The sequence below is a fragment of the Malus sylvestris genome, chromosome 4, assembly GCF_916048215.2.
Source record: "Malus sylvestris chromosome 4, drMalSylv7.2, whole genome shotgun sequence".
NCBI lineage: Eukaryota > Viridiplantae > Streptophyta > Magnoliopsida > Rosales > Rosaceae > Malus > Malus sylvestris.
Window position 1 is genome coordinate 9510763 of NC_062263.1, and position 13802 is coordinate 9524564.

General features: G+C 39.6%; 1 protein-coding gene across 1 annotated transcript; it reads right to left on the reverse strand.

The window, feature by feature from the left end:
* Nucleotides 1-2098: 2098 nt before the first annotated feature.
* Nucleotides 2099-5227, reverse strand: LOC126618104 (subtilisin-like protease 3). Its single transcript, XM_050286200.1, has 3 exons — nucleotides 5197-5227; nucleotides 4831-4947; nucleotides 2099-4739 (listed from the first exon to the last, which is right to left on the reverse strand). Exons 1-3 carry the CDS (start codon nucleotides 5225-5227, stop codon nucleotides 2482-2484), a joined length of 2406 nt encoding a protein of 801 aa, XP_050142157.1. The 3' UTR covers nucleotides 2099-2481.
* Nucleotides 5228-13802: the final 8575 nt, after the last annotated feature.

A 13802-nucleotide genomic window follows, 5' to 3' on the forward strand; every position in this document is an offset into this window, starting at 1 on the left:
GTAGGTGCACCTTCGTCGCGCAAAGTGTAGTTGCACAAAGACTGTTTACACGACGTTTTGTGTTTACCGTCACACAAACATACTTTACACGACGAAATTTGCTATGTCGCACAAGTTGCCGTCGTGCAAACATGTTTTTGTACTAGTGCATATACCTTAAACATCATTGCTTACTCGCTTATGTCGACCATCAATCACCAATCGTGCCTGCCCCGAAGTTGTCTTTGTTTTTATTCCTACGAAAAAGATAAATTTCATTATTGAACTGTGTAATTAATCCAACAATTATTTTTCAAGCAAAAAATTATAACTCTTAAATCCACAAAAATTTATTATTACCTTTTTGCAATCCTTCGCCCTCGGATCCCATTGATGGAGGAAGGGTGGAATCGACCATCGTCGAAAAATTAAAACAAAAATTGGGATATAAGGGATTTGGGAAAGACGAAAACGGGGAGGGGAACGTTAAGAATTTTGAGAAACCACTGCGAGGAAAAGGGAGACAGAATCTGTGCTTTTAAAGAATCCTGGGGCCTTTGTCATGCAAAGTCCGTAATAATTACTACGCGTTACATGCTTGACCTTCTATTTTAGAAAAGGGTTAGCATTCATCGCGCAATGCGAACAGTAAATATTGCACCTTAAATTCCCACCGACAATTGCAACATCACTTAGCAACGAATACCTTGTTTCGTCGTGCAAATGTATCTTAAGGGACGAAATATTCGTTGCCCAAATACTTGCACGACGAAACATTAAGTATTTATTTTCTTTCTTTTCAAAAATAGATTCTCAAAATATTAGAATTGATAAGGTCATCAAATTTTGCAGTTAACTAACTTTTCCAAGTAGCACAGATTTGCAAAATCTGTGTTACTTGAGAAAGCTAGTTAACTATAAAGTTTGGTGACCTGTCAATAATAGTACTTTGAAAGTCATTTTTTAGACGAAAGAAAATAAATACTTAATGTCCATATTAAATTATTAATCCAAATAGAAATTAAATAATTATTTAATGCTATTAGCCACAAATACATAATTATAAAACTAATTTATTCGTCCATAACATCGGTAAAAAAAAAAAAAAAACTACTATGCTGGTGGTGCTTCTCCATAATGGGCTGCGTCATACTTCCATTGGCATTAACGTCTCTTGAATATATCATCCACAAAACTCATCAGGTTTGACTCTGTTTCATTAATAATTTACCATTCCTTTTATCAAATAAACTAATTCAAAATTAAATATCATAATTTATTATATAACAAAAATAATTACTAATATATTAACTCCCACTTATTGGTAAGTCATCCAACATAGACTTCTTCAGATCCTCCAATACCCTCTTCAAAGACGCCCACTCGGCCGTAAGACAATTTGTTCTGCAATACATATCCAATCTTGTGCGCAAGTTCGGCATGCGACTCCTCTCAAATCTGCTGAAATCATTCACATTGATTCACTTGCGCTTGTCATTATTTCCTTTTCTGACACATGTAGGTGTAACCTTTGCCGTCTTTTTCTCAAATCCTTCTCCCTCACACCCTTTACTCGGACCACCGGCGGAATCGGCCATCCATGCGAGGAGTTTGTGGCAAAACAAAAACGAGGGGAAATAGAGGATTTTGGGAAAACAAAGTGAGTAAAAGAGGGAGATAACCTGTTAATGCAAAGGCCGCAATAATTACATTGGTCGAAAAGTTCAATTTGCCATTTTCAAAGCACTTTGTGAGATGAATGTTCATCGGGCAAGATGATGAACACTATGTCGCACAAAGGCCGCATTAATCACATTGCCGGAAACGTTCAACTTGCCATTTCAGATCCCCTTGCGTGACGAGATGTCCTCGCACAAGATTGTAGCGGGAAAATCTTCGTCGCGTGAGTTGTTGGGCCAAAAACTCACCTTACCCATCTTTTTTCTTCCTCTTTGTGAGATGAAAGTTTGTCTTCGCCGTGCAAAGTTGTCTTGCGTGACGCAAGTATTCGTCGCACAAGTTTTTTTACTTTTGTTTTAAGCTATTTTTGCATGACCGTTAGTTAAATTCATTGCGCTAGTGTTAATTGCCTGAAGATATTTGCTTTGTCGCCTGAAAATTTGTCGCACAAATAATTTTTTCTACTAGTGCATGTAATGAAAGGTTTAGGTTGATGGCACAATTCGAGGATTTATCTTGTCGGTTTAATCCACGTAGTTTTAATCAGGTGGCTCTTGCCATTGCTAAATTTGGTCGTCTTGTGATGAATTTATATTTTGGATGGAGAGAGGAAAGTAGTTGTCTCTCCCCATCTTTGAATAAATGTTCTTTAAGTTTATTTTCAACGAAAATCTTCGTGTGCGCTTTTATTGGCTTCTCCCAGGCCCAATTTTTTTTTTATACAAGGTAGGGAATCGAACAGTTGACATTCTCGATCTTGACTCGTTAACAAACTCCTTTTATTAATCCCAACTGCTCTAGAGGACTAAATTTTAATTTTACTTAAGAGTCAAAGAGCACAGCTATAGGGGTAGTAACATTATGCTTATCAGAAAACCATCTCAAGTATCCCTGACCAAATGGTACACCATCCTTCCCTGCGCCGTCATGTGCATTAAACTCGACATGGTATGTAATCTCCTGGTTAACCTCTGTGAATGTAAGCACCTGAGGATTCACACTCATGCCCATTTCATGTGGTACTAAAAGCTCCAAATTGTAGGTTGAAGTAGCTGGCCCGACATTCCTCACAGTCCTTGTATAATACTGAGTCCGAGTCTGATTGGGGCCTATTGTAATAGCAAATGAAGGATAATTGAGCTGTGCTTCTGGAATGGCTCCAACTTGGGAGCATTTCACTGCTTGTTGGGTGATGATCTTTATCACTGTGTCATTGTAATTCAAACCACACAAGTAAGGAATGTAATCCTCTGGTTTTAAGTCGAAGATGAGCCCCGGGTCATTCGCCTTTGAAGGGTTAACATGGCCTGCACCAATTGCAAAGACGTCCGCGGGTTTAAGGCCACTTTCATCCACGATGGGTGAGCCTAGGAGGTTTAATACATCAGCGGTAGTCATGATAGCTGATTTAATAGCAGCTGGTGACCAGTCAGGGTGGGTGCTCTTGAGCAAGGCGGCAATGCCACTTAGGTGAGGACAGGCCATTGAGGTACCCGAAATGATGTTAAATAATGCCTTGGGATTCGGATGTGTGACATTGTCCACATTATAAGGCCATGCTGCTAGGATGCTAACACCGGGTCCAATGACATCAGGTTTCAAAATTCCGGGGCTTGCAATGTTTGGTCCTCTTGATGAAAAGGAAGCAACTTTGGGAGCAAGCGCATCTCCGATGACAGTGCCATTGAACAAGATTGTACCTTTAGGTGTTGAGGTTGAACTTATATACAATTTAATTTGCAACCCTGCAGCGTAACTCACATGTGTAGCCGGTAGCACGTGAGCTTCAGCCAAGGTGCTAAATCCATCAATCTCTTTGTTCATGAGAATCATGGCTGCACCACCAGCTCTTTTCACTTCTTCCCCTTTGGCAATATTTGTTACTCCTCCACCTGTCTCACACAACACTATTTTCCCTTCAACATTTTCGAGAGACCCTGCCTTGCAAAAAGATGATTGGTTTCCAAATGAGCCTGCATCAACGAGAGGTAACAAAACTGTTGAATCAAAATCTTCAGGCTGGGACAAAGATTTTCCATCAAAATGGTACTGTTTTTCGTCTCCAATCTGCAATCCAGATGTTAATATTCTGTCGGTGGTGCTTGCTCCAACTGTGAGTATCCATGGTGCCTCATTTGACAAGGTGCGATTCCAAGGACCCGAATTTCCACCTGCACAGCTGAAAAAAATTCCCTTTTGAATTGCTGCAAATGCACCAATTGCAATTACATCATCATAGAAAGGAAGTGAGGGGCCACCAAGTGAGAGGGAGAGTACGTCAACTCCATCATCAATAGCGACGTCCAGAGCAGCAAAAATGTCAGCATCGGCACAACCAAAGCCTTCGCAGACTTTGTACATTGCCAAGTGAGCATATGGTGCCATGCCAGCAGCTGTGCCATTGGCCTGCCCATACACGCTTGCGCCTTCCACAAACCTTCCGGCAGCTGTGCTAGATGTGTGGCTTCCATGACCAGCTATGTCAAATGGAAATGTTCGTTTTGGTTGGCCTTTGCCTACGCCTATGAAATTTCTTGCACCAATAAGCTTGTTATTGCACAATGTCTCATTGAACTCGCACTTGCCCTTCCATTTTGCTGGAGGAGGGGGCATTCCTTCGTCATTAAACGAGGGATGATCTGGTACAATCCCGGTATCTAAAAGTCCAATTATTACACCTTTACCGTAAGTTGCTGCTTCCCAAAGTCCGGACCCTTGGTGCAACCCCAAGAAGTCAGGAGTATGAGTAGTCTGCAACGGCAGAATTCTTTGTGGACGAGCTGAGACGAACCCTTCTTTTGTTTCCATTTCTCTCACTTCCTCGGGTGTCAGTTTTGCTGCAAAACCTGTCGCTATATTGCGGTATGAATGAACCATTCGCTGGTTCATCTGTTGGTTTGAGCTTGCAATACTTTCAGGCAAGAATGACTGGTACCAACTCCCTAAATCTTCATTCGATTGCGGAGAAAATTTCTGAGAGACCGGCTTTTCAACCCAAACTATATAAGTTTGCATGCTGTTTTTTTCATCATTTGTCACATGAGCTAGCTGTTCCAGCGCCACTTCATCATAGTCTGCTACTGCTAGTGATGCAAAAAACATAGAAGTTAAACCAAGAAGATAAAAAGCATGCAAGAATATTTGTGCACCCTTTTTGTTCTCCATCTTTACTTTGTGTCAAGAAGAACTTGGAAGTGTAACTTCTTGGTGTTAGTCTACCATTTGAAACACCTATATATAGTAAACAGCGAGAGCGGTTGATGAATTTTGAAGGAACAGGCCGGCATTCTTGCACCGAAGATGACGATTGTCCGAGGTATAGTTGTCAAGGGTGTTATTCGTTGCGACTTGGTAATTTTCGCCTTCTTGTAGCAAACCAGCGATGGACGTTATGTGATAATAGATTAAGAATAATATTGTCCCGACTTTTGAGAAGCACTTGTATTGTATTGTAGTGTGATGCCAACTGGTTTTTCAATTCTTGTTTAAACCTGAATAATATCAATTCAACAACATTAGACAAAATATTAATAATACGCAATAGCCAAACTCGGTAGGTAAAAGTCATTGTTGATTTATTTTCTTCATGGTAGAAGTTGTTAAACTCCGCCGTGTAAGTTTATCTTATATTGCCGGTCCCAAGCCCGGATAAAGGAGGAGGGGGAGGGCGTTAGGTAGTCGACAGCCGGCACTCTATGATCACGTCGAATCCTTATGAAAATGAATCCAGAACGAAATCGCGCTACCACTGCTGGATAATTGGAAAGTCCCTGTGTGTCAACCTTTGTGCTTCGTGGCAAGGTAGACTAGCAAACATGCCCAACCTTTACTCACATTCGAGAAAACACTCCCAACAAGATTGCTTGCTCCAAAATCGAAGAGGCACCGCCCTCCGAATCTCGAGAGCCAGACTCCCAACATGATTACTTTCTCAAAAATCGAAGAGAGGGTAAAGGAACAGTACCACTGCTGGATAATTGGAAAGTCCCTGTGTGTCAACCTCTGTGCTTCGTGGCAAGGTAGACTAGCAAACATGCCCAACCTTTACTCACATTCGAGAAAACACTCCCAACAAGATTGCTTGCTCCAAAATCGAAGAGGCACCGCCCTCCGAATCTTGAGAGCCAGACTCCTAACATGATTACTTTCTCAAAAATCGAAGAGAGGGTAAAGGAACAGTACCACTGCTGAATAATTGGAAAGTCCCTGTGTGTCAACCAACGTGATTACTTTCTCAAAAATCGAAGAGACTCCGCTCTCCGAATCTCGAGAGCCAGACCCCCAGCAGGATTGCTTTCTCAAAAATCCAAGAGGCATCGTTCTCTGAATCTCGAGAGCCAGATCCCCGACAGGAGTGCTTGTTCGAAAACCGAAGAGGCACCACTTTCCCAACTTCAAGAGCTGGATCTCCTTGGATAAAGCTCGTCTGTAATCTTCACACGCAACATCAGCTTTCCAGATACCACAGACCACTTTTTCAAAGTGCTCTGATAGAGTTAAAACATGTGAAGCTGGCAGCTCCCACTACTGTGCTTTGACCAAGCACGGTAAAGGAATAGCATTATTACTTGATGTTAGGGAGACTCCTATATATGTCGACCTCCATCCCTAACGGACAGGCAGACCTGCTAAAATGCTCAACCCTTCCTCTTATCTGAGAGGGCACTCCCAACGAAGCCTTTCGAAATATTCAGCTTTCTTTCCCCCCGATAATACCTATGTAAACAAGCTATACTAGAGCAAGAATATCTCATATCATCAGGGTTAAAAGCAAGAGTATCCCATATCATGCTTTTTCCCTGTCTTTTCCTTTGGCCTTGTTCTTACCTGCAAGACAAGGAGAAAGAGATCAATCAGTCAGCACTTGGAATCAAGCTTCCAGCCAGGAACTGACTGCCTGGAACCCCTTACCTGATTACTTACCTGGCATTGCTCTCGAGTACTCATCTTCAACATCTTATGCTTCCAGGGAAGATACCGCATCTGCCTGAGGAACAGATAGGGCAAGTGAGAATGATACAAGGAAGCATGTGGAGACAAGCGTAACAGCACACGTGCCGATACATCCACTACTCTGTCAAAAGCAAAAGTATCCCATATCAGCAGGGTCGAACGTACTCTAGATTTGATGGACTTGTTTTGACCTTCAAATTCTTCAGTCGGCCTTATACTCTGGAGGAAACCAGAAAACCCTCCAGCCCGGTTCAAGAATAAGCCTGTGGAAAGTTACTTCTTCAAAAGCAAAAGTATCCCATATCATCTCTTCTCATTTTTCTTCTCTTTATCCTTCATGCTGCCTGCAAGATAGGGAGAATGTGAACAATCAGCCGGAGCTCTGATTGCTTACCTTGTCTGTCACCTCTTTCAGCAGATCCCCTAGCCCGACGACTTGGGGACTCCTACTACATGGTTTGTATCGCGCTTGACCAAGCCTGAAACTACAAGTAAGCTTCAAGTGAAATTGATACATTACCTTGTGCATCTCCACCAGTTACAGATACCACCCCTGGATGGAAGAAGAGTACTTCCAGAGAAGATGCCACATCTACCTATGAGACAGATAAGGCAAGTCAAGACGATACCACACTCTGGTACTTAGAAGTTTCGTGGTTACGAGATCATTCTCTCACAATATTTCCTAATGTCATTTGTACTAAATCATTCACTTGTACTCACTAAAGGAGAGCTTGAACCTATGTACTTGTGTAAACCCTTCACAATTAATGAGAACTCCTCTATTCCGTGGACGTAGCCAATCTGGGTGAACTACGTACATCTTGTGTTTGCTTTCCTATCTCTATCCATTTATATACTTATCCACACTAATGACCGGAGCAATCTAGCGAAGATCACAAAAAGTGACCGTTTTCGCTACCTAGGATCTATCTTGCAAGAGAACAGAGAATTAGATGGAGATCTCAACCATAGAATACAAGCTGGATGAATGAAGTGTAAGAGTGCATCCGGCGTGTTGTGTGACCGTCGTAGGCCACTGAAGCTCAAGGGAAAATTTTATAGGACGGCAATAAGGCCAGCGATGTTGTATGGCACAGAATGTTGGGCGGTGAAGCATCAACACGTACACAAAATGGGTGTAGCGGAGATGAGGATGCTTCGTGGGATGTATGGGCACACGAGAAAGGATAAGATTGGGAATGAGGATATCCGAGGTAAAGTAGGAGTAGCCAAAATTGAAGGAAATATGAGAGAAAATCGGTTCCGGTGGTTTGGACATGTGCAAAGAAGGCCTACTGATGCTCCGGTTCGAAAATGTTACTACGGGACAGAGGTTCAGGGCCGAAGGGGTAGAGGAAGACCTAGGAAAACTTTGGAAGAGACCCTAAGAAAAGACTTGAGTACTTGGATCTAACGGAGGACATGACACAAAACCGAGCGCAATGGCGTTCTAGGATTCATATAGCCGACCCCACTTAGTGGGAAAAGGCTTTGTTGTTGTTGTTGTTGTTGTAGTATTCAAAACCGTAAACCGACATGAATCGAATTGAAACCGGTTTGAACTGAATCGTACAGTTTTAATAAAAAAATTAAACGAAACCACACCGAACCAAACCATTAATATTTTTCAGTTTCAATTTCAATTTCGGTTTGAGGATAAAACTGTACTGAACCGTACAGTGCCCACCCCTAAGCTTCACTCTTTTTGTCTACGCCCTTTATACATATAGATTATTTGAAAAGTATTTTTTAAAAGAAAATGTGGGGTTGGTCAAGATGATCTTCCATTGATTATTTGAAAAGTACTTTTTAAAAGAAAGTGTGGGGTTTGTCAAGATGATCTTCCATAACCAATCAAAACAAGAAAAACTAAGATGAAAATGGTTTTAAAACTTTTTAACGATAAGGGTAAAATAAATAGTAAAATGAATAGTACTAAGATTGACTTTTTAGTGTAAAAAAATGGTCAAAATATTGCATCCTGTTGTAAAATCGACGGTGGGTGCAATGGAATAAATGAAATAAGACACAAGATTTACGAGGTTCCTCTACAGTCTGTGTGACTGGAGTACGTCCTCTGGGCAGCAGTAGTGCTTTCATTATAATTTGAAATAATAGGAGTACAAAGATAACTCTCTATATTCTTTTCTCTCTTCTTCCTCTTCACTTCTCTCCCTTTCTTCCTCCGTATATTTTCATTTTATAGAAAAAGGTTACTGTAGCAACACTATTCACTTTACAAAAATTTCCACAAATGAATAGTGAAAATATTGTGCATAAATAGTAACAAACTATTCATGTGACCCATCCACATATTATTCACAACACTCCCCCTTAGATGGCCACAAGTCTTCGATTAACTATTTAAAATCTTGATCTGTTTTGAAAGCTCCCCTTGATAAGTATCTCCCCCTGATTTCAAATCATTTAGGTTGATCGCTGATCATTCTACTTCAGTCTCTTAGTAGGAAGAGTTGTCGAAAGAGGTGTTTTACTTGTTGTTAACTTTCCACGGGCTTGTTCTTGAACTGGGCTGGAAGGCCTTCTGCTAGACTTTCTTCAAAAATCTGAATTTACTCCTTTTATCTGGAGCTAAATTGGACTCAAGAGTGGTGGACACTTGATTTTGAATTGGACTTGTGATTTCTTCAAGGACTTCGAGGCTTGATCTTGAATGAAATTGAACCATGAGGAGTTTCACTTGGCAAGTGATTTTTGGTTTTGTTGGAGATGAATCAACACGTGTTTGTTGCGCTTGTCTCCACATGCTTCAATGTATCATTTTCACTTGCCTTACTTGCTTCCCTTGCTTAAGTAGTATTTTCCCTGCTTTTTCCCCATGTATGTGTGGCATCTTCTCTTGCAGTATTTGCCCTCTGATGCAGAAGTGGAATGCAACCCTTGCATTTGGATAGTTCATCACTTCTTGGTGACTGGAGACCCAGCTCCAACAACAGTTGAAGATGGCTACTCGAGAGCAATACTAGGTAAGCAATCAAGAAAGTTTCCAGTCGGTTCCTTACCGAGAGTTTGAGTGGAGGTTCCGACATATTGCTTTCTTTATCCTTGTCTTTGCAGGTAAGAACAAGGACAAAGGAAATGACAGGGAGATTGCATGATATGAGATACTCTTGCTCTCGTCCCTGAAGATATGAGATAATCTTGCTCTGGTGTGACTTGTTTGAAGAGGTATTCTCGGAGAGGAAGAAAACTGAGTATTTCGAGATGCTTTGTTAAAGATGCAGTCTCGGAGATGAGGAAGAGTTGGACATTCTTGTAGGTCTACCTTGTTATGGAGAACAGAGGTCGACATATATAGAGATTTCCCAATAGAAAGTGGTGCTGCTGCGCTTTTACTCTTGTCAGCAACTATGGTGTAAATAAAACAGTAAGATTTACGCATTTTCAACTTTGTCAGAGATCTTTAACAAAGTTGCACGCGATATCCGAAAAAGTTGAGATTGCGTCTGAAAAATGCCAACGAACTTTATTCAGGAAAATATGACTTTTGAAATTTGGAGAGCGGTGCCTCTTCGATCTCTGAATGAGTGGCTCTGTTGCCTCTTCTTTTATAGAGACATCAATTGTGTTCAAGAGTATGCTTAGAAAGTTACTGCACGTAGAAATTTTCCCTTCTTACACTTCTGAAATTTTAGTTGACCTCTTTTTTCCTTCATCATTTCTGAAAACGACTTGCCCATCTAACATTTGCTTAGATTTAAGTCTTAGGAGTGATACAGACGAGCAACGTCAGGATAACATACGACGCCCGTTCTTCTTATCTTCTAATTGTCCTCTTACAGTTGGGGACTCTGTGAAGAAGAATAACATAACCGCTACTATGGTAGCTAGGAATCTTTTTACTCCAAAGGATAACAGAATCCTTTCAAAACGGTCTAATGAGTTGGCCGTTCAAGACTCCTTGTCTCTCAGTGTTCAATGTGCGGGCTCTGTTTCCAATATGGGCCAACGCTTACTTGCTCAAACTTGCCAACTTGAATCATTGATGGCTGAGGTGGCAAGTCTTAAACAAGAGATCAGATGGCTCAAGCACGATAATAGAGTGTTACACGTGCTTGCTAATAATTATTCGACGAGCATGAAAAGAAAGCTCGATCAGCTGCAGGAATCTGAAAGTCTAATTCAAAATGATCATCAGAGGTTCGTTGCTAGATTCTAAGAGCAACTTATGCCTTCCCCTTCTGGTGTTTTGTCAAGTACTGGGGTGCCACATGATCAATCTCTAGTGCCTCCCCCTTCTGGGGTACGTCTGAGTACTAAGGCTTCACATGAGCAACCTTTGTGAAGGCTCCATCCTATTTGTTTATTTTAGCTCATGTGTATGCACATATTTGTAATTTCTCGGAGATATTAATAGATAAGCTTTATTTCATTCAGAGTATTGTGCTAAATACAATAAAGCATATATTTTACTAAGATGTGGTACTTCTGGACCAAATATCAATTTATTTTTACCCTCACGAAGATAAATGATCTTTCTTAGTGTCTACATCATTTGAGTATTCAACTCATAATCTGCAATCCATATGGTTCTTTTAATATCATAGACATCATGGATAAGATTCGTGTTGGTAGATTGTTCGATCTGCAGCTCGAGACAATATTTTTCTCAACACTTTATAATCTTTATTGACTCTTCAGGAGTTTCAATTTAATATCATCAACTCTTCAGAAGTACTAATTTAATATCATCAACTTCTTGCAAGAGATTTTAGTATGTTGCAACAATATCATAATGATAGTACTCACTAAGGCAATTTATATCATCCATTGGTATTGAGTACATAATTTATGCTTTACCCTTTTGGGGCTTACTTCAAGTAATTTGAATCCTTCGGGGATTTTCTACACTTCATGACACATTTTCCTTTATAATTTATACAGAGCAATTTGCTCCCATGTATACTTGAGGGATTTACTTATGGAGATATGATAAGGGCGACTCACAACCCTTCGTATATAATTCTCCATTCATATGAACTTGTTTACTAGAGTATAATTTCAGGGTCATATCATGTGAGCGTATTACAATGTATTTACAAATGCCCATATGTAACCTCATTGGTTCAACATCTTTTGGCTATTTGTATTATATTCAAATATATAGGTCCATTTATCCGCATTCTTACAAAATTGTAATGGAATTGCCTTTCTCCATTTTTGGCCAATAATTTTGTTGACAAAAAAGAACGGGACTCAATATCAACACGGCTCATTGATGAATTTAGTAGCTACTTATAAAAACCAAAATTACCATTGGTTATCATCAATCCGTGATCCCATATTCTCATGTGCATGTGCATGCATAAAAACTTTTCATTTCTTTTGGATATCCATTGCCTCTTCAAGGGCATTATACTATCTCTTCCAGGATAATCATAGTTTAGAGAATGCAGATCATAACCTCCTATTGAGCGTTATAGAGCTTGAATTTTAATCTCCACTTCCAGGGAATTGAGTCATTTGAACCTATATGTCTATCATGCTTCATGCATGAGACATCAACATTCCCATGTCTGCGGATTGTCCTTTCTGGGACGTATATTCATGCGGCGACTGTCTTACTTATGGCATACAACAGTTATGCTTCGGGAATGCAATAGTTTAGTAGTGCTATATTCTTCTTCTTTCGAATGAATGAACCTTTTGAGTCTAAGGTTCTGCCACGGTTCAGGCGTGCAACAGATAAATCATTTACTGCATCATAATTTTGTCCAACATGGACATCAATTCTTGTAGGCACATTTGTAGCAAGTATATATGATTTCATCACTTTCGTTGCATCATTCAATTATTCCTATTTCATTTTCTCATTGATTGCTTCGTGAATCAAAATAAGACAAATTCTCTTCATTCTTCTGGAAAGGTATTTTCTTATTATTCTTCTGGAATGATATTTTCTCATCGTTCTTTTGGAATGATGTTATTTTCTCCCCCTAATGGCGGAAAAATTGTCTTATCAAAATGATTGTCCGCAAACCACGTGGTAAACATATCCCCAGTTAAGGATTCCAAATATTGAATGATAGATGGTGTTCAACATCAATGCCTAATCCGCGATGATGCCTTATTTCAGTACGTTGTGGCAATGCAATAGGCACATAGATAACATAACCAAAAACTCGTAAAAGTATAATGCTTGGCTGGTTTCCAGACACGAGTTGTACTGAGAAGTATTGATGGTTGGTAACATGTCTCAACCGAATTAATAATGCATCATATAAAGTTTATATGTCCCTATGTAGAAAACTGGCAATTTCGTTTTCATGAGTAGAGTGCGGGAAATCAATTTCATCCTCTTAATAAAGGCTTCTGCTAAACCATTTTGAGTATGGACATAAGGAACTTCTGGTCCTTATTTAATAGTCTGTAAACTGAGACTCTTATGGCTTTTATTACAATTAAGTTAAGGTACTGCAGCACTTCAAACTTACGGTACTCATCTCGGAACTTCATGTCCTGATCTTCAGGATGAAGGGACTTTATACCTGATCCTTTTGCGTGATGGAACTTCAGGTCCAATCATTTTATGTGATGAAGATCAAGAAACTTCAGGTTCTGATCTGATCAAAGAACTTTGAGCCTTATATATACTTATCGTAACAAAAGGTAAGTATAATAAATAAATTAAAGCAATAAGCGGTAATTCTAGCCATAGTAAATAAATTGCATTTAAGTAAATAAAGCTTGTGATAAGGGCTTTAATTCAACACCATCAAAATTTAAAGCAATAGGCGGTAAAACCGTCCATGGTAAATAAATTGCTTTAAAGTAAATAAAGCTTGTGACAAGGGCTTTGATTCAACACCATTCACATAAATATCAAAGCTTTAAAGTAAAGGGTAATAATTCTACCCATTGTAAATAAATTGCTTTAAATAAATAGAACTTGTGACATGAGATTTAAACCAACACTATGCACATAAATATCAAAGCTTTAAAGCAAAGGGTAATAATTCTACCCACTGTAAATAAATTGCTTTAAATAAATAGAACTTGTGACATGGACTTTAAACCAACATCATGTACATAAATATGCCAAAACAGAAAATGAAATGATTAAGTCTTCATCTTTTGCTTTTTCTTGGTTTGCCACTTCTTTTGTTTGATTCCTTTTATTTTTATTTTTATTTCACAGATCTGAAGTCATTTTGGTTTACTCAGGA

Excerpts from the sequence above, each read along its gene's own strand:
- LOC126618104 (XM_050286200.1), bottom strand. The coding sequence starts at position 5,227 with ATGACTTTTACCTACCGAGTTTGGCTATTGC. Across the intron at positions 4,948-5,196 it reads CTACCGAGTTTGGCTATTGC|AATGCCGGCCTGTTCCTTCA; the intron begins GTATTATTAATA and ends CTTCGGTGCAAG. Across the intron at positions 4,740-4,830 it reads CAAGTTCTTCTTGACACAAA|TAGCAGACTATGATGAAGTG; the intron begins GTAAAGATGGAG and ends CATCACTAGCAG.